The sequence below is a fragment of the Paralichthys olivaceus genome, chromosome 17 (genome assembly GCF_024713975.1).
Source record: "Paralichthys olivaceus isolate ysfri-2021 chromosome 17, ASM2471397v2, whole genome shotgun sequence".
NCBI lineage: Eukaryota > Metazoa > Chordata > Actinopteri > Pleuronectiformes > Paralichthyidae > Paralichthys > Paralichthys olivaceus.
The window spans coordinates 13801158-13826627 of record NC_091109.1 but is presented as its reverse complement, the minus strand read 5'-3'; the positions used below and the strand labels follow the sequence as shown (position 1 = coordinate 13826627).

Sequence of the window (25470 nt, the reverse complement as noted above, 5' to 3'; positions counted from 1 at the left end):
GCTAACTAGAATTTAAGCCTTTTAAAGACATTTATAAGACTGACCGCAATAAAGTCTACAGCCTGTTTTACAATCATACCAGTCAATAGTGAAAATATCATAAAAGCTAAGTATGTGCTTGACACCTGTGAACTGGAGACATTTGTAAGTGGCCACCTACCGGGAGAGTTCTGTGGTGAGGAGGCAGGAGAACAGCGAGGAGAGAAGCTGAAGCTGGGGTGGATGGGGTGAGGTGGAACATAGGACATGATTTCCTCTTCAAACAAACTGCACAAACAACAGACAGAGAAGCAGATAAGACAGCACATAGAGTTGTAGGTGATATTTCAGAGGCTACTACAGTGAAGAAACAAGATGTTAGGTTGATACTGCTTTAACTTGACGTCAATGAGGTTCTTTACCTCAACAGAATGACCAGGTCTGCATCACATGACAGCTTCTCCACCCCCTGGGTCCCCTCTGTCCGAATGTAGTGGATCTTCTCCCTGAACAATCCACAAAACAAGAGTCCAATTTAATCTCACGTTCTTCTTGTTCAATATTTGAGGTACTGCGACCCACACTCTCTGACTTTTTGATGTAACCATACTCATGGAAGTAAATAAAAAGTGAATCAATGAAGGTTTAATCATCCTCGCAGTCTTTATCTCCAGTAGTGTGAACTGTCAAAGCAAACTGACCATTATTCTTCCATGACATCAATGCAGCATAATCCTTCAAGCCTGGCACATTTAATTTGTAACAGTATTTTGGAAAAATGAAACTCAGTGACCTATGTGTTTTTATTTATTCTGTGGGCAGCACTGACTAAAGGTTAGAGAGACTGTGTGAAGACTGTGTGCTTTGATCCTGGACTGGCAGGAAAAACCAGACAGGAAATTTGCTCCAGTGACGACCAGACAAAACTGCAGTTGTTCTGGGAAACCTTCAGGTCTGAATGTGTGTCTGATTGTGAACAGTCTATTCATGAGTGAAGTGATGCCTTCCTGTTAACTTTTTTCCATTTTTCTGAGTTTGTTTCTTTTCAAAAAGGAAAAAATCAAGCTAACTCCTCACCTGATTTAGACCACAGCAAACTAAGTACAGGTCTGAAAAGGTCTTAAACTAGACAGAGAGTATTTTATGAGGCCACATTCACGCTACATGACTTATCTGACTATCGGTCAGACTATAATGTCCGGTCTTCAAAGATTCACCCTCACCTCTGCTCTGTAGTGGTAGCAGATTTGTCTTTATACATACAGATATATATATATATATCTATATATATATATATATATATATATCTGTATGTATAAACCTACTGTAACATATATTTATATAATGTTTAAGCACTTCTGGCTGGATGCAAACTGCATTTCGTTGCTTTGTACTTGTGACATGTGCAATGACAAAGTTGAATCTAATCTAATCTAATCAGCCTGCAAGAAATCTGGTCTAAGGAGGTGAGCCTCTCAAATCACATCTTTAAAGAGTTCACACATGACGATTGGCAACTGCCAATCAAATACTGGTTTGGCTCCGATCTGGGGCTTTTGTTGGAGATTGGAAAATCAGGCTAATATCGCCAAAAACTTTCCAATAACATCATGTCAGTGCATATGATAAGAAACTGTATTCACCAAAAAGTGAAAAAGAAATGGAATATAGCTAAAAGGTAATAATGGATAATTATTTCCTTTATTTGGACCAAATGAACCGAACTCCTTTCCATATCAGGATCAGCCGGTCACCTCCACACAAACAGGGCAGTCAGAGTGGTGTATGTGTGATATGACCCTGTTGTTTCCTCAAGTGTTGGTTATTCAGACAGGTCCATGTCATTATGAATATGAATCAGTTCTTACCTCAGTGCGTGGTTTCTGCTCAGGCTGGGCTGTCGCTCCTGCAACATGTCAAAAATGTTCGGCTGTCGGAGGAATGCAACGATCTTGTCATTGTAAGCTGAGAAGCGAGAGAGAGAGACAGAGACGTTAGCACAGCCTGAACATAAAAAGTCCTCAGAAAGAATAGTTACAATGATCCAGAGTAAACAGGGCGTGTTATGACAGTGCCTACTTGGTTGTGAGTGAGTGTGATGCTGGCTTCTTATGGCGGCTACCAGACTGTTTCCTGGCCGGGCCATCAGAGAAGCCACCCGACTCCTGGACACATCAGAGGCCTGAGGACAAACAGGAACAGGGAACAGAAGATGTCAAAGAGAGTCACAGAGTACACCACCTCTCCTTTACCCCCCCAATGATGTTTGGGGATGTTAACAGAAAGTTTATGTTTAAGAGTTTTTTTTGACAAACTGGTGCAATTAAACATGCTGGATTACTGGAGCAGAAAATGTATATATATAACAATATGATTCTCAAGTGAGTTTTGAGGAGCGTCTTTTTTATATGAGGTGCTCTGCACAAGGAAATATCCAGGGATAACTATTATTATTAACATCATGCTGATGACCCCGCAGTCAGTGGACACCAGGGGAGTGGCAGCCGGCCCAGAGACGAGCAGCTTTCAACATCTACCCGCTCAAGCCTATGTATACGACTATCAGTAGCAGGACTAAAGCCTGTGTAAAGGACCTTGATCCTTTATACAGAAAGCAATTGCTATGTAAAAAAAACGTGAAAAAACTGTGAAGTGTGTTGTACTAAATAGTGGAGTTTAATCGTTTAATAATATTTGTCATTTTTGAGTTCAGGTTTGTTTTTTGCGAACCATAAATCATTGGTCCCACTCTGAACATAATTGCTCCCCTTACACTATCTTTAGAAACATGGAGCGCATTAGCACTGGTGCTTCTCTGGCTCCGCTACAAGTTCTTACACCTGCAACAATCTGCCAGCTTGCTACACTTTAGTCCTGCAAGTAAATCCTCCCTGGATGGCAGGGTTTGAGAACATTGTTAATATTACCCATTGTTAATACTGAGTAAGCTTTCATTGGAGACTAGAAAAAGCCAGAGTGGAGCTGAGAGTCAGAGAGAGGTTCGGGAAGATGGGGAAGAAATTATCGAGAGATTATAGAACAGCAACAACCCTAAAGATATACCAATCACAAAGGTGCAGTAAAAGGTTCACGAGCAAATATTCTCCCAACATAATTTCAAGCTTTATCTCCGACTACTTGAACAGTGCTGCTCTTTAACACAGGACCGGACAGGACATAGACAGACTGTATGAAGTTGGTGTGTACGTACCTCCCCTGCGCTGTAGCTGCGTAGTCTCTGTAGGTGCTGCCTGTGGGCGAGGTGGCCCGGCAGCCGGCCGTTCTGCAGAGGGATCCGAGGGTCGATGAAGGTCGTTGCTCGACTGTTGTGGTCCACAAAGAAAGACTGAGGAGCCGGGGGAAAAAGTATGCATTGGAATGATATTAATACAGTATGTAAAGTGAAATATTGAATCAAATTACTTCTCCATATTCAAATGATTATCTGACTACAAGGAGAAAAGGACAACCCAAAAACTACAACATTATCCTCTAATATAACAGACCATCACTAGTACATTACATTTGAGAGAGCATGTTGCTGGATTCATATTGTGGTCTGTAATTTCAACATCCATCCCCTCCTGTGGATCAATCCAAACGTCTTCTACATGTGTGTGATGTGATACCTTGCCCTGGGGGTCGGTCTTGATCTCCCAGCCCCTCGGCAGCTCCATCTGCATGTCTGCGAACTTGTTGAGGAAAACCACCAGGTCCCGGTTGTGTTGGTAACGCTCAAAGTTCCTGGCATCGCGGCGCACCTTCAGGATCATGTGTTTTACGCAGCTGCTGCTGGTGAACATCCTGTAGGCTGCCTGGAAAACACGTTAACTTTGTAAGATTTACTTGGAAAGATGGTGTATCTACCCCAGAATGTTTCCTTAATGTTAAACTGAATACACAACTTAACTGATTGTTTATTACACTCTCGTTTGGTACAAGATTAAACAGAACTTAAGCAACTAACAGAAACAGAAACATGCCCAATTGAGGTATAACAACAACAATTGCAGAATTGTGTTAATTAGAGCTTTATCTTTTTCGTCTTGTATATGTTGTGTGTTCTTGTCAAGCTTTAAAGAACTTAAAGCATATATATATGTTCCAATAGTTATAATATGACACAGGATTGTATTTGGTGTTTACAGACTCTTCCACTTAGATTCATGTTTGATGCTGTGACATATGAGAATCACAAATGTCTCCCGAACAGCAACTTTTACATAAAAAAATAATAAAAAAAATAAATACAAAATAAATAAATTTAGATTAAAGGATACAACTAATATGAATCTAAACTAAACTGTCTCCAAATGCGGCCGAGAAACAAACGTCCATTGGGTGGATACGTCACAGGCTGACATATCCCAGGATTCATTGCACTTCAGTGACAAACCATTTAGGACTATTTGAGGCTGCGTTTGAGGTTAGGGTTAGGGTGAGTGTCCTCACTAAGATAGAATGCAAGAATGTTTGTGTGTGTGTTTACTACTCACATAGTTACTATGCAACATAGTGAAGAATTCTGGGTGTGTGATGAACTTGACAGCAGGTGATTGGAGGAGGTGGCTGATCTTCTGGTGATTGACAGGGGAGGATGGGCCTACAGACAGACATACACACAGACAGCAATATTTCATATTTTACAGTATACATATGTATTGATTTATCATGAATTATCTCTATATATACTCAAAACAATTCAATGGTTCCACAAATGATCTGTCGGTGCAGTTGGCATGTTGCGTTCGGACCACGTGACTTTAACATGTGAGGAGGATCAGTCGTGTACCTGTCTGAGGAGAGTCAGAATCAGTCTCGGTGCTGCCGCTCCTCTCTAACCTCTGACTGCCTCCCTCCTCCTCTGTGGCCATCGTCCTCTCGATGTTCTGGTACCTGCATAGTCATGAGGAGGAAATGTATTTAGCTTGGGAGCCACTGCTGAGTTCTAAAAGTGTTTCTGCACCTTTAACATTTCATTTGAATATTTGCTCAGTACTACTTGTACTGAAATTATAATTTGAGGTTGATCTATTGCATATTTTTCCAGCACTTTTTTTTTTTTGCCTTGCTTTGCACTTATTTCCACATGAAGTTACACAAAGGCTGTTTGTTGTAGTTCCATCTTCAGTCACAAGATGTCAGCCTAACACCACTACAGGACCTGTATTTGTCTCTTCCGTCAGACAACACTTCCTGATCAACATTGAACTTTATATCAATGAGACATTTTCTGGTATTTACTATTAAGGTGGGTTTTCTTGTTACAGTGTGTAGTGTAATTATTTCTATACATGACACTGAAATTAAACATTCAACATGTATAGAAGATTATAGCATTAATGGTGTTTTTTTTACAGCAGCTTATTGTTGCCACCATTACTACTTCTCAATCCTGCGATAAAATAACAATCATTTTAAGATGCGATGTAGCCCAACATATTTTTTTATTGTTGTCAAATTGAGTTTTATGATGATGAAGGATCATTTTATCTTTTATTTCAAGAGATGTTCTTGTTATTACTCTAAATCCATTTGCTTCTCTCTGTAACATGATAAGAGTGGAAGCGAAACCAGATTTTCTTCTCCTTTCCTAACTCCCTTAGTCTTCTGCTTCACATCTTTCCTTGACCTTGGGTCAAGAAATAGTGGTTAGGAAAGTTGATTATTTTGACTTTACAAAAGCAGCCTCTCTCTCTCTCTCTCTCTCTCTCTCTCTCTCTCTCTCTCTCTCTCTCCTCTGAGTCTGACCTCCTGTTGAGTTGCTCCATCTGCTGGGTGGACCCTGAGCGAGGGATGCCGTGGTTACACTTGCCGCTGTTGCTCGGCCTCTGCCAGGTTGTCGTGCGGTTGACGTGGTCCACGTAGAAAACTCTGCCGTGGCTGTCGATGCGAGCTTCCCAGTCTGTGGCAGCAGAGAGGGTGAGGAGTTGTTAACAGAGTTATTTCTGTGTCACTGTTAAGAACGTGGTGCATCTCAAATGAATTAGATAAAAACAAAACTCCTTATAAATATCATTAACCCATATGACAAATGAAGAGAAGCTCCACATCTCAGTTGAACCTGGTGGTTTTAATCAAAGGGTGACATTACCTGGTTAGAAACACATTGGTTTGTAGTTTAATTTCCTCAAACCTGTAGAAACCACACGATCTGAAGGCACCTCTTAACAAAACAAAGAATTGTCTTTTTTAATTATTTTTAGAAACACACTGCATGTTGTATGACATCAAATCAAAAACAGATGGATGACTCAGCATTTCAGCAAATTGCTGAAGAATTTGCAGTAATATGAACTAAATGCACTTGTGTTAAGTGCTTTAGACCATGTACTGTCTAACCTAGTCTGTCTTTTATAATATAATATAAGTATATATTCTTTTACATCCGGCTGTTGCTGCTGATGGACACCAACGGTATTGAGTTGTTGTAAAACCAAAACAACGTTGTGATGATGAATCCACAGAGAGTCACCTCTGTAGTTGTTCTCAGCTCTCTGGATATTTTACAAGAACCACTCTTTCATTACAGTTGATTCATGAAGAATTCTAAGGACAACGCTGAAATGACAAACTGTACCTTTTATAACCTGTGTCAATGTTTGATGCCTGAAACTGAAAAGCTTTTGTTGTTGTTGTTGTGGCTGTCTGATGTGCCACATTGAGTTTGTCCATTGGCTTGTTAATGACCACAGAGTTCATGTACGAGACAAGGACCTGAGCAGCTTTTACACACACACACACACACAGCGTTTTGGTCCTCCTCTATTTCCTCAGGCTGACGGTGACATGCATCAGGTTCTAAGTGTGATTTAACACTGACACTCACATGTTCTCTTAGTTTCTACACAAATCCGACTCTGGTCAGGATGTAGGCTTTGCACAAAATACTGCTGAGTGTCACTACATGTAAATGAAGTGCTGTCGTGCCTCTATGTGTAATGAGTGGGTCCAATCCATGGTGTCAGGTGCCTGAACGTTGCCCTGCTGGAGAGTACTTGACTAAATCATACTGCGACTGGCCTCCACACACTGACGCTGAGGAGGAATGAACTTCACACTGGTTATATTCTGGAGTAGACAATTTGGGGCTTGTGTTACAGTGGAATACACATTGAGCTCTATTTCTTAAATTGTGTTCCTTTATTTTTTTATATCTTTGGGAAACAGGCAACAGTAAGAGAGAACAGGTTAGTTTATATTCCTGTTTTCAAATATCACTGAATCACTGTGATACTGAAGAAAACTGAAGTTCTGGAATTTCAGCATCTTTGTTGTATGATTTCTAAGCAGATCAGAGGTGAATGGTATCTGTGTGAATTGTAACTGAGTTGAACATACCTCTGCTAAGGCCCAAAGGTCCCCATATGAAACCACGTTTAAATTCACAAGATGGATTTTCATACTCATAAGTATCAGTCTCCTCAATATGCCAGATTTGTTTAATCAAGATTCATGAATTATTCCCTTGAGAAATCAGCGGAAATGTAAACTAACAAAAAAATGAAATGAAAAAGAAATCCTGGATCTGCCCCCTGATCCGGATCCACACCAGAATGCAATCCGTTCCTCCTTGGGTTATGCGTCACCCCTCCATAAAATCTCATGGAAATCGGTGAAGTAGTTTTTTCGTAATCCAGCTCAACACAAATGAAAAAATAACATCTCACAAAATATGTGCAGATTTGATTGACTGTGATTTCTGATCCTTTCAATACTGAATGTCTGGTGAGGGCTGACACCTCAATGGGTTGTTTGTTTCTCATTGAGTTTACAAATCATGGAAGTCACAGGTTAGCTTCTTAAGCCAGCATGTGTCAGTTTCACCAGACAAACACATTATACTGAAAATCATGTGACAATAAAAATAATCATGCGTGTTGTCTGATTAATATGATTTCTGCTGGCAGTGTCTAAAATTGCTGTTTGCGTATCCATCGCTGAGTTTCTGTAGTTCCAGGAACTCCAGACCCAGTGGTACATCTGCATCAAATCAGGTATCAACATCCATCTCCCACTTCAACATAAACTCAATAATATCTGTAATTAAGGATTTTAACGTGGATCCAGGTTAGGGTTAGGGTTTTCCTCCTGAAAAATAAGGTTTGCCAAGTTCAGTAGTATACATTTGTAATGTCAGTGAGTCCGATACACATTTCATCTACAAATTTAAGTATCAAACCAGACTCTGTATTCCAAAAAGCCAAGTTTAAAGAATTTGGATTGGTATGGTTGAAAAGCAAGCATTTGATCACTCATTAGTGACACATGCAGGTGTCTCTGATCGTGATTTAAACAGTTTGGAAACACACTCATTTGTTTTATTTCTAAGAATGAGAAGGGAGGAGGGAAACCACTTTTCATGAATGTTACAACACCGCTGAGTCAGGACCTATTTAGCCTAGCTTTGCAGGTCCTCTGTTCGGAAAAACACTGATAAATGACTCAATAATGCTGAGTAATACTTTATACAACAGCTTTATTTAAAGAACCAGACAGCGTCCACACTATAAATCACAAAAATGAGTTTTAGAGAAGGAAACTGTTTAGGGATTCTCAGTTGGATGCCATAAAAGCTAAGTGGAGTTTGGGCCTGAATAAATGAGAACTAGTGATTCCTGCATCCGTTGAATACTGAGTGCGAATCTAACCATGAACCAAGCAGCACAGAGCAGTACCACGCCCGGGGCCACATCAGGTGCATGTGCAGCGTGTGACGGCAGCGTTGCTGATGTGCTGTGTCTCGTGCACATCTGTTATTAACATATGGAGTTAGTCTGCTGCGTGGAAACATGGGCACCTGAATGTAAAGCAAGATGTTCTGCATCCGGGGTGTGGCCCGGGCGTTACATCTCACACTACAGGAATATGCAAAGAAGGGATGATGATGGCAAACAAGGAGGAGGTGGAATATATCAGGAAAGTAAAGGTTCATGGCAGCATGCACACACAATGAGCCACAGTCACAGCAAACCAAGGTGTTGGGATGAGACTCCAGAGTAAGACTGGGAGCTGTTGGTTCTTACTTGGAGGTAAGGCTTGATCAGTGGCAGCAGGATAATGGTTAAGGTCATGGCTGGGTCGCAGGACTGGAAGATGGCCGACAGGAGGGGAGAAGTCTGAGCCTACGGGACATCAGAGAGACAGTGTGGGATAAATGACCATGAAGCTTGGGATACGCTGTACCCCCTCACAAACTGGGAAAAGACTCATTGTACACTTAATGCAAAATTTCCCAATTTTCTATTTGACATAATTTCCAAATTTGTCCCAAAATGCAAAGTAGACTTAATTGATTTTTCTCCACTAGAGGCAGTGGAATTAACTGTAAACATTGTCATATTATCGCTATGTATAAAACTATGGCAAATGTTTTAGCAACGTTTTCCTATTTATGCATCCAGTGACTAACATTAGCATTAACTTTTCAAAAGTCCATTAATCACTTTACTTTTAGCTCTGGTTTGGTCTCCACCAACTCCTCAGCAGAGCATACAGCTGTTTGTCTGTTAAATACGCAAAGTATTATATTGAATTACATAATGGTTTTTTTTTCTATCCTTAAGGGAGACACTATCACAGCTACAACAGCCAAACTGTACATGCACCTAGTATCATGTAGTTTGCAAGGAATGAATGGGATGAATGAGATGGGTCTTGCTGCGCCAAAGCAGGAAGACAACACAATAACATAATGAAACATTTGCACAAGTTCATTCAAATGTTTTTATTTGGTTAAGCCTATTCACAAATCTCACCACAATCTGTACACATACATTTAAAGAATAGTTTGAAGCAATCCTGTTGGTTTGTGATTCTTCAGTCAGACCTTAACAATAAAAAATAACTTAGTGATACGTTTCAGAGTAGTTTTTCTGTGTCTCCGTTGAGTTGAGGATTTATGTTGAAGAATTGTTTAAATGCGACATTTCATCATCGTCTAGTGATGAGGTTGGTAATTCGGTAATTAAGGTAATTAAGTGTCTCCCAGTACATTACACAATACTTGACTCACTGTGAGGTGCACTTTTATTGGTCTCTTCGTAGTTAATCTCTGACAGCGCTTCTGTCTGCTATTAAAACACAATTTGCGACTGAATATGTGTTCCAGATGAGGAGAAATGTGTGCTGATGCAAAGTGGAGATAAACAGAACATGCACTGAGATGGAGATAAGGTAAGATCCGCTGCAGTCAGCTTGGTAATCCATACATTGCTATCACCTTAATGAGGAAGCTTGACTCCACTGGGTGGAAATTGCCAAAGCAGAAACACGATCATATTACTGAGTCAAAAAAGTCACCATAAATAACGCTATCGACAACCAGAGATGTTCTGCTAACTTCCAACTTTTCCAGAATACTCTCTGATGTTGTCAAAAGTCCCTGCTCCGGGGTAAGTGTTGTTCTAAAGTACAGGAATCTTTCAGGAAGGGCATGCAGCATGAAAGATACCTTACTTTGAATAAGACATATTTCCAGTTTCATATTGTGTAATCGTAGTTATAATATTAATATTGTTAATATTGTCTTCTACTTACTGCTGCCTCGTGGTCTGGAGTTGAACAGCTTGATGTAGCTGACTGGTTAATTTGTCAACAGGTTTACTTAAGTTTAGTTTAGTTAAGTTTCTTGGACATATCTTCTATCCAGTAGATGAACCTTTGAAATCAACAATATTTGCAACAAACAAGAATTGAATGTATTCTAAAAATGTTTAAATGGGTCAGAAGTAGATTTTATAAGGACTTTGCCCTTTCTCTGCAAAATAAAATCTACAACAATGTCCCTGAATGAACTAAGGTCCAAAGATAGATTTAAGTCATGTTTCTTTTATGATGATTCTGTGTTTTGTGTTCTGTGATGATACTTTTTTTTTTTAATTAGTTCTTTCTCCTGCAGGGCATGTGTGTGGCAGGGGGCGTGGCCAGCTTCTCCTGCAGCAGACAAGGTACACCTGCTTCCACTCAGCTCGTCGACCTGCCTATAAAAGCCTGGTCTTCACTCCTCTGCCAGATCGTTCTGTGTGATTCGGTAGTTGCTGTGTGTTTTATTCTTTGTGACTCTTCAGTGTTCTTGTTTTTTTTTAAGTACCTTATCTGTGTTTTTTGCTGCTTGTTGTTTCCTTACATTGTATCTCTGCAGTGCAGTTTGTTTTTCCATGTGCTCGTTCCGACACTGGGACTCTACCAAACAGCCTGCTCTCTGCCTCCACTGCCTGCTCTTCTTTGCTTTATGTTGAGCAGTAAACTCTTTAATTATCTACTCACCTGTATCAGCCTCTGCTTTTGGGTCCAAACAAAATCAAAGTCATTAAAGGCAACAATATGAGTCAGAACACGTATGAAGTGGAATTTATATAAATTATTTCATCACATAATGCAACAAGAATACATCTATAATTGATATAAGAGGTGCTGGAGTTTACCTAACCCCCCAGGGGATCAATCAAGTATTTCTGATTTGCTGACTTTTTTCAGATTTTTATATCCGTCTTGTTTTTTTCTACCAGAGTTGTTGTCCAGTGCACACCCACAGGTCCAACACAAGCACCAACAGTTCCATCCAAAAATAACAACCTACAGCAATGCATACTCTGCACATATCTCTAAATAGCTACAACTCAGCACTTGTCACAGCTTCACTCACACACCTCCCTGTTTATTCTGCTGAATGTTGGTCCTCCATCCCACCATGTTTATCTCCTGTTAGAGGAGGCAGAAGACCCACTTCCTAACTCCTACACCAAAAATCATTTCCAGTGATGATGTGAAAACAAATCGGGTCAGCACGACAAAAACTCAGCACAGCAGCTAGTATTTCACACTTAGCATGCAATACATAGCAGTACCTGTGTGTGTGTGTGAGTGCATCATTTCTGTATGTGGTCTAAGGTCTAGAGAAACAATTAGATTGAATCAAGCTCTCAAAGAATGAGGCTGGAACAAATTGATTTCTGAAAATGCCAAAAATAAGAGAGATTAATACCAGTAACAGGAAGAGGTTTGATTTTTCACTGAAGTGCAAAACCAGCTAAAAACATGCAGAGATTCTTCGAATAAGCATTGGATTTTATTTTCAATATAAATAATAATTTTGAGGTGCAGTATGTGCTGTTGTGTTCTGTAGGAAACGGGAGGGTAAAGAGAAATGAGAAGCATTTGAAAGAATAAACGTGGCAGGGAGTCTAACAGTATGCTGATTACATTTCACAGGAGAGGGCATTTCATTTTTCTGTGTGTGTATGTGACCTACTTTTGTATCTTAGTCTTTAACAGCCGTCATGTAAAATACAGTACAAAACATGAAGAGGTATCCAGTGAAATGAAAACAGTCAGAAAAACTGCAGGTACTATGCACTGGATAAACACAAAGGTGGGAACAATCTTCAATTGTTGTTTCTTCTGGACTTATCAAGGGAAGATTTCAGATGTAACAAGAACATACAGTTTGTGCAAATATTACTGAAATTCCATTAATAGTTTGCAACCAGCTTCAAGTCAAATTGTGCTTTGTGGGGTCGCAGTGACCTTAACCTTTGAAATCCAAAATCTAATGAATTCATCCTTGACTCCAAATGAATGTTTGTACCACTTTAACACATTTTTTCTGAGGCGACCTTGAGATAGAAACAGCGAGTAAAAGCTTTACAACGACACACCACCAAGCACCTTCTGTGACAACCTAGCCATGTGTTCCTACAATGAGCCCCTACTCCTGCAGGAAGGCTGTGTGTTGTCTGCCTGACCTCTGAACTTCTTTATATCTATTACTTTCACTTCCACTACATTCATCATAATGTCTCTGATCGTAAATTCATGGCAGTACATTTTAATGCTGCTGTGTATCGGGAGGTACTAATGATGAGGGTTTCATCCAGAGGGGGGATTTACTCTTGTGTTCAGTGTACTTACACTACTGTCACTATCACAGCACATTATGACTCCAGTGCTTCAAAATAAAAGCATTACAGCTACCAAACTGTTGTTTCGACATGCATTTAACTAAACAATATAAATGTATTCCAACGCACAATTAAGCTGAGACTCCAGCAGACAACCAATGAGAAAGTCAGGTTTTTACTCACCAATGCTGTTTCTGTCGCTTGGCCCGGCCACAGCTGGTTCCACCTGCTCTCCCCTTCTGGCCTCCTTACACCTCCTCTGGCCTCCTGCCCCGCCCGCCTCCTGGCCCTCAGGTGCATTGCCCGTATCAGGTACTGACTCGAAGGCGCTCTCCTCATCATCGTCTTCATCCTGCGAGGAGAACACAGTGCTGCTGGAGAGCCTGTTGCTGTCCACTGATGACAGGCGGGTGTGGCTGCAGAAGCGGCTCCTCCCCTCATAGCCTGAGTTGCTGTAGCAGGACGTACTGTAACAGGAAGTGCTGTAGCAGGACGTACTGTAGCAGGAAGTGTCGCAAAACTCGCACTCGTTTTCATTCGGAGGTCTGTGGGTGCTCCCGCCGACTCTTCTACCTCCTCCTCCATTACTAGAGTCCCCCTCCTCGCTCTCTAAACAGGAAGGAGAGATCCTCCTGATGGCTGGGTGGCCTCCTTCACCCTCCAGGAGCTGGTTAAGCTCAGAGAGGCGTTCGATGGAGAGGCTGCGGGGGAGAGCCCGCCGGCAGCAGGGACCTGGACACTCCGGGACCTGCAGATATATACAGACATGAAGATTTAATTATTTTCATGCATTACAAATATTACTTGGTTTTTTACCCCTAACACTTGGACTGTAACATCATACACAAGATATTTTGATTTTAATTAGTTTACTTCCACTCTCGTAAGTTACTTTGCTGTTAGCACCACCATTCAGATTGTGCTGGTCTGAAGCACATGCTCTACAATAAAACTTTCAAGTTACTTTTGGAAGTTGCAGTAACCAAGTGATTCCCATGCATTTTTCAAGGTATCCTCTGAAAAAATCAAATCTAAAGGCTCATAGAGCGGAAAAAACAGAAGCCACTCAGAAATATAAAAGCAGTGATCAAAAAAACAAATTATATGGAAATATTTTGGCAAGTAAAAACAGTTTGTGAGATATGATTCCACATACAGACAGACATTTGTGGAATTAGTAGGTAGATAACTTTTTTACACTGATCTGGTTTGGTTCTGTTCCAAAAATATGACCTCAATAATTGTCAGTTTTAGGCCACTGTAGCCTGTAGGGATCTGTGGTGGGGGGTTAATGAATTGTTGTGACGGGTTTTGCCAAATTCTAAATGTCTGACTCTACCTGAGAAGGAGACTGAGTCGTATCATCCTCTTCCTCGTCTTCCTGCCCCTCCTCCTCTCTGTCTTTGGATGTTTTCAGCGTAGGTGATGTGGAGGAAGTATCTTGAGTGGTGATCTCTCCCTCCCCGGCCTCCTCCTCCTCCTGGCTAGGAGCTCTCTGTTGGGCCGACGGGAGGCTGTGAAGGAGGTGGTGAATCCGGATGTAGTGGGATCGCGGCGTCTCCGGCTCACCACAGGCCGAGGCGATCACCGTCTCCAGCTCTGACACCGGGAGGGAGCAGGGGCGGTTTTTACGGCGCGTAGGAGCATGGGAGTTGTAGTTTGGGAATAGGGACTGGCAAGAACAGGGGGTGCAGCTTCTCTCTCCCCCCTCTGTCCCGTCCTGTTGGGTACTGCCTGCTGGCTCTGCAGGAGCGTCCTGGGTTTCCTCAGTGGGCTCCTCAACAGTAGTGCAACCATCATTTGTTGTTACTGCTACAGGACTGTCACAGTCTGGTTTTGGCTGAGTTTCCTGTCCAACCTCCTTTTCTTCCTCTGTTCCCTCCGCCACCTGTGGTGCTGACACTTCCATCTGCTCCTCCTCTCCTTGCTCCGACTGCCTGTCTTCCTTCCCTCCCTCATTTTCCCCTACTCCACTACTCTCCTCCTGCTGCGGAGCTGAGGCCCCCTCCTCCTGTTCCACCTGTGGCTCAGTAGACGGGAGCTCCTGCCTCTCTGTGCTCTCCTCCTCTGGGGTCGCCTCCATCTCCATCTCAGCACCAGGTTGCACCTCCTCAGGCGTTGACTCCTCAGCTGTGGAGGCTGGAGGTGCGGACGTCTCAGGGTTAGGAGAGGCATCTAAGGGCAGGTCAGGCATGTCTGGTCCCACGCTCAGGGTGTCGTCATCAGGTGCCTCAGCAGCATGGTTGGCATCTTCTGGACTCTCCCCCTCAGGACAGGCTGACTCTATGACCAGGGAGTCCTCATCTGAGGAAAGGCCCAACATGTTTACATTCATGTTCACCAATCATAAATATCACTCTTATTATTCGTTAAAACAAACGGTCTGACATGCCTTACATATAATATATACATAATATGAAGCATCACATCTACTTGTTGAAAATCCTTTGTAATGTTAGAGATATCTGAAACTGCAAGATTAAAGTAAGATCTGAACACTACATTTGCATAATGGAGGTTGAATGTTATTTTTCTACAGGCAGCTGATACAGTCTCCTGCTGGCAACAGCTGACAGACGAAAAAAGGGAAACCTGACATCTTATCCGGTTTACGCTGCATGATCACACCGATATGGTCAACTGAGATTATATTACCTGCCATCAGATACTTCAGAAGATAGCAACATGCAGCGTGAGAAAAAATGATACCTCCATGTGCAGTCGTTTGCTTCAAAGTTTAAACACTTAGGATATGACTTGAGATAACAGTGTGTGAATATCAACTGATGATTGATAATGTCTGCTCATGCTGCTGGGTGTCACGGTGCCTGAGGTACCTGGGTGAATGGAGGAGGTCAGCTCAAAGCGGAACTGCAGCTGGCCACACACATGATCTGTTGGCAACCTGCGGCCCAGAGAGTAGCTCACGACCCGATCCCTGCAGGCGAAAGACAGAGACGGATGGAGTGAAAGAGAGGAAGGGTGAAACGGAGGGAGACAGGACAAAGATAAGAGAATTGAAGATGCAGATGTTGCCGTGATAATATTGATTCTGACCAGCAATAACACGCAGTTAAGACTTGAGAGCTAATGAAACCGCAGCTATCAGATGGTGAAATGAGATTTAAAGTGACGACAGCCTCTAAAATGCCTCAGTCAGTGGATGTAGGGACAAATTCCACAAGTCTGATGGCTGGACTCATTAAGCAGAAGAATAATATGAGGACTGATGACAGAGTCAAGGTCCACACGTGTGAGGTGGGTGTGGGTTTTACCCGATGGCATGTTTTTCCAGGAGCCTCTGGACAGGGACAGAGAGCTTCCCTAGGAAGCGCTTGATGATCGGTCGACTCTTGGCGAACTTGTCCTTCACCTCGATCTCCAGGACGTCAGTAGGCAGAGACACAAAGTTAAACCTCTGGGGAAACAGACACACACCCAGAGGAAAATTTAAGGATTAGAGCATTGCTTAAGTATGATATTCATCTGTGCACTAAAATAAATCCTTTTTGGCAACTTTGTCTATTGGAAATGACTTTTATATAGCTAATAAACATATGTATAGGAAATGCTGCATAATATTGAGATAAAGCGATGATCAGCAGTATATGGTATAATGATGACCATGCTAATTTTGACCCCTTTCCTGCACTGTGTTTTAGATCATCCACAAAATCATTTTAAAAGACTTTTTAGAAGTATCTTTGTAAAATTTCAACAAAATACTTCAAGTGTGTCCTTATGTGTCCTCTATTGAAGCTAGATTAAAAATTATTTCCACTTTTATCCACTTAATTTAGAGCTGTATTTTATTCTCTGAGCCAATTAGAGATGTATGAGGTTTTAGTTTGGATATAATAAGTAATCTCCCTCTCCCATCCCTCCTCCTCCTCCTCTCTTTGTCTCTCTCAGCGGTGGTCTGGTGGCTGTCCAAGCTTCTTAAAGCGTTACTTCAGAGCTTCAGAGCCTGGGACTTAACCATCCAAATCCTCCAAAGCTTTTTTTTCTCCGACACCTACCAAAATAAAATGCGAACGAAAACACGGATTGTTGCCTCAAGCCCTTGAGAAAACATCTCTAAATGAATGAAATCAAATAATTGGTGGCACAAACTATTTCATCCAAACTTGAACCCAAAAATGTCCATAGTGGTACATCCTTCAAATATATAAATATTTTAAAAATTAATATTATTAATTTTGCCTCTTAATTGATCTTTAGTCACAAGACATCTTTAGTATCCATGTGTTCACTGTGGACTAATGACTTTGTAAGAAATTGTCTACTATGATAATGGTTTATTCTTCCTTGGCATTGCCTTTTTATAGCAGTGTCCCACCACTTATCACAGCCAAATACGCGCCTAATATGCACCTATTTACTATTCATCATATTATTAGATGCTTTATTAGTGTTTTTTATGATAAATGCAAAGCATATACAGTATTTTCCCTGACACCAATGACGATGACAAGAGAGCTTTTGGTGGTATTAGCAGATGTTGTTGTGCTGTAAACAAAAACACGTGATCTCCACAACAGAAGTAAAATGGTACATCCTGCCTCTTCATTTGAGAAGAGATTTTTCATTAAATTCACTTCAAACGTATTGGTATAGCTTTCTGTGTTGTTGTGAACGTGCCTGAGCTGAGAATCTGTGAATGACACGCTCCGGAGAAGGACATGTCTGAAAAGTCGGAATAAGTATCAATGAGCAACAGCACTGACGTAGGATAGATTTGTTTTTCTAATTGGAGGCATTTCTAATGTTTTTCTTTCAGAAATGTTATACAAACCCAATGCCACTGCCTTTCTATATTCTGAGCACACTGCTCCCGCCAGAGCCTTCATAGAAACCTATTTTTCATCTGAGGACGAGGCTTCAAGGGACCTGTGTGTAACAGCATTCTGCGTTCACAGCACCAGAAGGGCTCTGCTGTTGTACAGAAGCTGAAGCAGCAGACGTCAAATTCTGGCCCTGATGTAAAACTACAGTACATGAGTTTTGCGCAGGTTTCTATTAAGACCTCAGAGTGCTTCTGTGAATTGAAAACTGTCTTATATCCCTGCTATGATTTTAGTTTATTTGACTATTCTCTCATGTTGGGCTGAATATCATAAAGTACTTTTCTTGTAAAAATACATTTTAGTATTTTAGCCAGAGTACACAGTCAAAGAAGTTGATGTGTTTTAAAGAAACATGGATCCCAATGCAATAGTTATTTACAGTAACAAAGGTGTGTCACTGATTAATGTGAGAGATCATGGGTTATTCCAATTGAAGATGGCAGAACATGACCCCATTACTTGTTAAAAAGTGTAAAGAGATAGAGAGAGATATTATTTATAGAAAAAATGGTATAGACGGACTTCAGAGCATAGATATGCTAGATATTACGTGTGTGTGTGTGTTTGAGAGAGGAGATGTTGGGTTCCTAAGTGGCTGCAGAGACACAGATGTGCGTTGGAATGACTGCAGCAGTGGTCATGGCGATCTCAACTGTGTATGTTGCCTTATGAATTATTCAGAAAACGCCAGCTTTAGCTCACCAGTTGTAGCCGCTGCTTTCTTATGAGTTATCATGTGAGCGTAGGGAGTTATCTGCACATGCACTGTCGATATACTTCATCATTTTCTGCATTCCTCAAATGACATGAATAACATTTTGTTTGCAAATTGTTTTCATGCAGTTTTAGTGATTCTCTCATGGATTTCTCTGCTCTTTCTTCTTCTCTTTCAGCAGCTGACTTTTTTTTGACAATATCTCAGCAGACCAACAACATAGAGCATGAGGCTAAATGCTCTTATACAAACTTCAACTTGCTTTATCCTTTATGTTTTAAAGTGTATGTGTGTTTTGACTGTTTTCTTCTCAATTATCAATGTCTCTTGTGCTTTTTCTACACGTGGAGAGCCAATGCTGGCAGATGGAAAATTTAAGGGAAACATGAATGGAAACAATATGAGGGCAGGAAAGAGGAGTGAAATGAAGAAACTAGAGCAAAGAAATGAAAAGAATATAGGTGCTTGCATGGGATGAAATGAAAAGTGTGGGACTGAGAAGGTAGAAAGAGAGTGAATAATTTACAAGATGAGCCAGAAGGGAGCAGACAACAAAAGTGTGTGTTCCTGAATGGAGGATGTGGGACAAACTTAGTAAACTGAGAGGGTGGGAGACAGAGGAGAGGCTGAGATAACGGTGTGTTTTGTTGTTGCAGTATACGTTTTCATGTTTAATCTGTAGAAAGAGAAGTTGTATGAAGCTGCGGAGGCCGATATAAAGTGGAGAAGTTTGGAAACACCGCTGGCAATGTTTCCTTTAAAAAACATCAGGCTTGCTTTTTGAACGGGGAGCAAGGGAGATGTTTGGAAACAATAAAGTAGACACACCCTCTTGTCTTTGCTAACCACTATTGTAAAATAATTAATCCTGCATCTAACTATGCGAAAACTGTTTACATTCCTAGCAGACGAGCTGTTATTCAAGCTATCTGCAACAATTCTGCAACTAACAACCAAATGCTTCCTGTTTACACCAGCACATGCGTCCCTTCCTCTTTACACCGGTATGTGCATGAGTGGTCATGTGATACGCATATAGAGTGAGTATAGATGGAGATTAAAACTGATATGAAGCCTTAACACTTGTGAGGACTGAGATCGTTTTAGTTTGAAAATGTCAAACGTGTGGATGTAGCCTGGTCATGCAAAAGGTAGATACTGAGAACTTCACTCCAGCATGCCACACTATCCACTCAGCAGTATATGACCTGCAGTGCGGCACATAATGAGGGACAGCAAAGGTATGCATGGATCACGGAAATAAAGGTTATTTTCCCTGCGCAGCACAGTGGCTTTATACTTATGTCACATTTATGTCGGGTAATAGTCAGGCTGCAATTGTCCCTATTTTAAGACGACTATACAGTTTCAACATGCCCTTGTTTATGAAATGTGGCTTTTGTGTTTAGACTGACATTTTAAAAGTCCGTCCACAATACACATATACGTATTATACTCAATTATTGAAGCACACTGTATCTATTTAGCTGCACTGGAATAATATGGCAAAATTGCTTGTATCTATATGCACTCTACGTACAGTGTGTCACCCAGAACCTCATTCCCCCATAAAGGTAGTTGTACATATTGTGTTGTTTGTCTGTATTTGTGTAGTATTATCCAGCTATTGAATCTAGCTATTGAATCTATGTTCATACTGAGAGAGGGATACAAGTTTGGGTGAGGACCAGTATAACTATGTCAAAAAGCCCCACTCATTAAGTACTTGCAATTTAAATTTTATCCAAAACATAAAATGACATTAAAGCAGAAATTAAAGCAGCTAGGGATGAATTATTTTTAATCTCTGCTGGGGTCAGATACCCTTCACTCACTGACAGTCACAGTGGTGTGGCACAGATTTTTCTCGTTGATCCAACTTCCAAAGTCCCTCCCCCGCAGACTGACTCTATTGTGAAATGCAGCAATACAACAACCCTTTCTCAGAGAAGATGGTTTCCAGTCTTGTCTTACGCCTAAAGTCTTTTGATGAGCTAAAACACTATAATGGAAAAATCGTGAAAAAACCTCAAGAGGAAGTATCTTTAAATGTATTATTACAGAATACCATGCATATACTTAAACATCCCCAAGACAACCTCAAGAGGAGTAAAACTCTGCTGATTAACTGCCAGTCAATCAAATCATATTACATACAGTGACATTAATAAAGGTCAAAATGTATTTAGCTGACGGATGAAGATAAATATAACCCAACATCAATTATTCAAGAAAGTATTCGACTCCATCAAACAAACTTTCCAGGTTTCCAAGAATCAATTCTTGTTGGGCTATATTATTTCTTCATTTATTTTCACTTAAGATTATTCAAGAATAAATCTGAAAGGGACTGGAGTCACTAGCTTAGTGTTAAACTAACCGTACTTGCAATAGTTACTTTAGTGACTGAGCTAGCAGGCTATGGAGACCCATTAGAGTTATACAGTGCATTATTGCCTGGCAGCCGGAGTTCCACTCCACATGGGAGCTGTTTGGAAAAGGAAAGTGGCTCTGAGCTGAGTGGATGCTGCCAAGAGGGTCACTGCAGTAAATCAGTGTACGGAGTCTCGTGAGGGACACTATAAAGGGTAGAGATTGTGGCGGTAGAGCACTGTGAGACGTTCACTGCAGTCAGACAGGCAACAGCCCAACACCACACAAATAAGCATTGGTTTTTTTGGTTCATAAGTTTATGGTCTAAACTTTCTCTCATCAGTTCCTGTTCTCTTCACATATCATTTATATAAAATAAACATTTGCAGAAATTCCTGCTGCAGATCCTGAGAAACCTTTGTCCACCAGGGTCATCTTCTCCCAATTCAGGTTGTGGGTCTGTTATTTAGGTTAGGCTGAGACAAGTTATCTAAAAATAACAGCATTTTCTGTAGCTTCTGAAAACTGACAACTGGTTGGACAAGTTGCAGTTATTCACACATCTTGGGCATTGATTTTATAGTCAAAGAAGAGAGAAAATTGATGGATAGTTTTTCTTAAATTCTTAACTACCAAAAGTTTTTTTTGTCTCTTATTTTTCTCTTTATACTTTTTCCAGACATAAAACAGCTTGTTATAAAATCTTTTTTCCAACATTGATCTGCCGAGAGGGTAAAGGGAGGTCTCAGAGGGATTCATGCTACATACAGAAAACATTGAGTGGTTTAGCATTATTCAACCATATTGCTAATGTCATTATTCTGCAGTGTCCATAACTGGATTGACCAGCAATGAACTTTCCAGAAACGTATGGTTTTCCAAGAAAAAGTCCTAAATGAGAAAGTCAATCGGCTGATCTTGTTTTCCACAAAGCGAGCATGATTTTCATGGATTACATTGATCCTCTTACTCCACTACAGAAACCAAAGAAGCACTAAATCCTCCCTCCACAGTTTTGTGCAGTCTACTCCACTGGCTTTATACAATGTATTAGACATGTTTGAGATAGCCACTTAAATAACAATTCTCTAGTGACAGAGATTTACCCGCACCGAATTCCTAATTCCTAACACATCAACATACCAGTGATAATTTTATCAGTGAAAAATATTTAGTGTTTACTGAAAAAACGCATGGGGTGGGTGGTCAGGAGGCAGGGGTAGATTGTTTTTGTGATCTCCAGTATGATAGGTTGTGGATTTAAATAGGCTGGTCTGAGGCATGAAACTCCTGAGCTGAAAATAAGACCCACAAGACCCACTCTGGCCCTGAGCATATATATTAGATGTCTAAATATAACAGAGACATTTTCAAGAGTGTGTGTGTGTGTGTGCGTACCTCTGTGCTCCACTGTGGGTTGACAGTGTTGCACACCACTCCGGAGCGTTTCTCTTGGCCATGGTGTGGCAGCGAGGGGAAGATGCTGTGCTTTCCAGGCTGGATGGAGAGCTTCAGGTAGGGGTCAGGGTTGAAGAACATCCCCTTCTTCAAACCAACTGCCTGGAGGTCTGAAGGACGTGAAATTATACAAGGATGATGTTATATGAATGACAAGAAACTGCTTCTGTTCAGCAAATTACAATTTCACTTGTTAGACCTGACAAGTGAAATTGTCTTTCATTAATGATTCAAATGACCACTGATATCAAAATGCATTGATTGCAATGATTCTTACAGAAACAGTTTGCAGATGCCTGGGCAATAAAATCAAATTACAGCCCAAAGTAAAGCAGCAGGAGATTGTTTGCTGTCTTGTCTTATTATCGAAAGCTCTTGAATCCCATTTGCATTCTCTTTTTTCTCCAGTTTTGTACCTGCTGAATGTTCAAAACAATGGTCAAATAGAGAAAAGCTTCTTCAGTCACTGTGGACAGAGGATGATTACCAGGCTGCAGCTACCATTGAGATTGTGTCTTTCATATTTGTGCTGTCTACTGGTATGTTGTGTCGCCATAGTGATGTGCGTTTAATTTCATTGTAGAGGGTTTAAAAGCTAGAGTTACTTCCACTAAAAGCAAAGAACTGCTGCTGCACTGGACACTGTAGAGTCAGATTAGAATCGATCGATAGTAAATTGACTGTATATATCATTTATTATGTCAAAAATGTGTATTCGAGTTTTGCCACATTATGGAAACATTAAATGTCAAAGCTACTGCTGCTTTTCTACAGCCAGCGCAGATATGATATCACTAGAGAGAGCAGCAGCTCAAAAGACGGGTCAGATGAGGACAGAGTGTGTGAACACACTGATTGAAGGGTGCGGATTCTCGGAATAAAGCAATACAGGAACAGATGGAAAGACACCAATCTCTGGGCCCGTCGGTTATTATCAGACAGTCAATTATCTGGGTAGGACATGACTTCTTTCTTTCACCGTACACTGTTTACAGTCCAACTAGTTTCCTTTTTTCACATGTTTCTTGATCACTATCGTAACAGCAATCTGCAGCCCCAACACCTCCTCCCTCGCCTGCAGTCTGTATATTCACATGAAGAATCTGTTTGTAAAGATTAGAAAGAAAAAGTCCGATGTGTGTGGCATACCTGACAGGGAAAAGTTAATGAGTCTCCTGTTGCCCAGTCCATGGTTGACTTCAGGACTAACCACTGGCTTTAATATCTGAAGGCACAGACAGACAGTATGGTTAATATAGGAACATGAGGAACATGAAAACACACTCAGACTTCTCCTCTACAGTTTCCTTCCTTTCCTAGAAGATGAAACTTTAATGAGGCCTATCAGAAAAGTAGGTCACTGAAGCTAAACAATGGTATGCAAGTAAAAAAATTAAAGTATACAAGTGAAGGCATTATTTGGTGGAGTAATAGTCAGCTATAAACTGAATAGGAAAAAAAACATAGGAATGTCAATTTAATACATTATAAATACATTCCTTCAAATCCGAGACATGATTTTAAATACATTTAGTTTAGGTAGGGACACTCCGTCCAATCTCATTTCAGCACAGTGTTTTTTAAGGCTCCACTTTCAGCATGACTGCGATCAATACTCTAGTCCTCATTATCCTGACATTGATTCTTGAGCCAGGAAGAGAAGGAGTGAGGGGGATGGGGGGAGAGACAGTGGAGATGATGGAGAGTGGAGAAAGCGGAGCACAGTGTAAATACTGTGTCGCGTCAGCTCCGCCGTACAGTGTTTTGCTTGACGTCCCGTATCTACCTAAACCAGTCAAATAAGAAAAAAGAGATGTGATGCGCAAAATATCATAACATCACACACTCTGGATTCTGTTTAATGTTCAGATCACTAGTCAGCTCTGAGCAACATTTACAACTTTGTGAACGTGTATTGTTCATAAATTGGTGCGACAATTCAGACAGTCATTAGCTGCGGTATCTTCCCCAAATAATCCTATGTGAGGGCAGCAATCACTTGTACAATATGTAAACCATCTGGCAGCAGGTAAATATAAACAAGTAACAAGACATGAAATGGGACTAACTCCTAAATGTGTTGAGATCTCCTGAGGAAAGCTGGAGAATGTTGCTGGGGAAAAGGTTGTCTGTGGTGCTCTGTTGTCACCATGGTCCCGTCCACGATAAATAGGTGTAATTGATGGACGGGTGATTAAGCAGGAGGCTGACAGGCCAAGAGGAATCAGAGGCCGAGCAGGTCCGTACCTGTGCCTTGCTTACACGTGGTGAATCGACATGTACTGTATATCACATCCATCCATCCAGACCACTTAACCTATGTGGGTTGGACGAGGGGGAGCCAGCTGTGGGGTACACCCTGGACAGGTCACAAGTCTATATAAGCCCTTTACTCACAGATTAGCAATGGCAGTGGGACAATAGGACAGAGTTATTCCCAAAAACCTGAACTGGATGTCAACTGGCATCAGGCAAATCATAACAACTATTTGATGGATAACTGTGAACATTGTACCAGATACTCATGGTTCCCACAGGATGAATTCTAATCATTTTGGGGATTTTCTCACCTTTACTTCAGCGCTACCAGGGATTTGACTTTTTAGTTTTTGGCTGGATTACCATGAAATTCAGTAACATTTCCATGGCCCCCCTAAAGATGAGTTATGATGACGTTGGTAAATGGACTGTATTTATAGTTGACCACTCAAAACACTTCACAGTTGCACTTATCTAATCATGCACATTCATTCATATACTGCTTCTATATCTAGCGATTACCACGCACAGCTGTCGTAATTTGGGGTAGAGTTTCTTACCCAGGGACTGAACCACCGACCCTCTGGTAAATTGACAGCCCTACCTCCTGAGCCACAGCCAATCATCCCTCTCATGCATCAGCATCAGATATCACTTGGTCCTATACATTGCTTTATGACTTGCAAATCTACCTATACGTTCACTAACCCGTACATCAACATGTGAGCAGTGTCACTATGAGCATGTTAGCATGCTGGTGATGTTAACACTGTTTCGGAAGCACAGCCTTACTCCTAGGCCCTAGCATCTGTCTTTAGTGATCCTCTCACAAATGTCTCCAGTAACCAATTGTGATCAGATCTCACTCCCCACTCAGTATACAAATACACACATACATCATTTCTGTTCACAGAGACCAAGGGATGTAGTCAGTCTA

At 41.1% G+C, this 25470-nt stretch overlaps 1 protein-coding gene across 4 annotated transcripts in view; it reads right to left on the bottom strand.

Annotated features, from left to right (window-relative positions):
• LOC109638397 (E3 ubiquitin-protein ligase HECW1) overlaps window positions 1-25470 on the bottom strand; it is a 58594-nt gene that overhangs the window by 14811 nt on the left and 18313 nt on the right. For 2 of the 4 annotated variants that reach the window (XM_020101376.2, XM_069512889.1), the window contains 16 exons: window positions 23424-23499; window positions 22215-22384; window positions 16157-16299; window positions 15719-15819; window positions 14221-15185; window positions 13065-13629; window positions 9006-9104; window positions 5731-5884; window positions 4772-4875; window positions 4476-4582; window positions 3609-3794; window positions 3191-3325; window positions 2059-2161; window positions 1848-1944; window positions 402-485; window positions 161-267 (listed from right to left, as the gene is read on the bottom strand). In XM_020101376.2, the coding sequence (XP_019956935.2) occupies window positions 161-267; window positions 402-485; window positions 1848-1944; window positions 2059-2161; window positions 3191-3325; window positions 3609-3794; window positions 4476-4582; window positions 4772-4875; window positions 5731-5884; window positions 9006-9104; window positions 13065-13629; window positions 14221-15185; window positions 15719-15819; window positions 16157-16299; window positions 22215-22384; window positions 23424-23499 (3196 nt within the window). The remainder of the gene's footprint in view (window positions 1-160; window positions 268-401; window positions 486-1847; window positions 1945-2058; window positions 2162-3190; window positions 3326-3608; window positions 3795-4475; window positions 4583-4771; window positions 4876-5730; window positions 5885-9005; window positions 9105-13064; window positions 13630-14220; window positions 15186-15718; window positions 15820-16156; window positions 16300-22214; window positions 22385-23423; window positions 23500-25470) is intronic. The other 2 variants (XM_069512891.1, XM_069512890.1) reach the window with 1 other exon arrangement.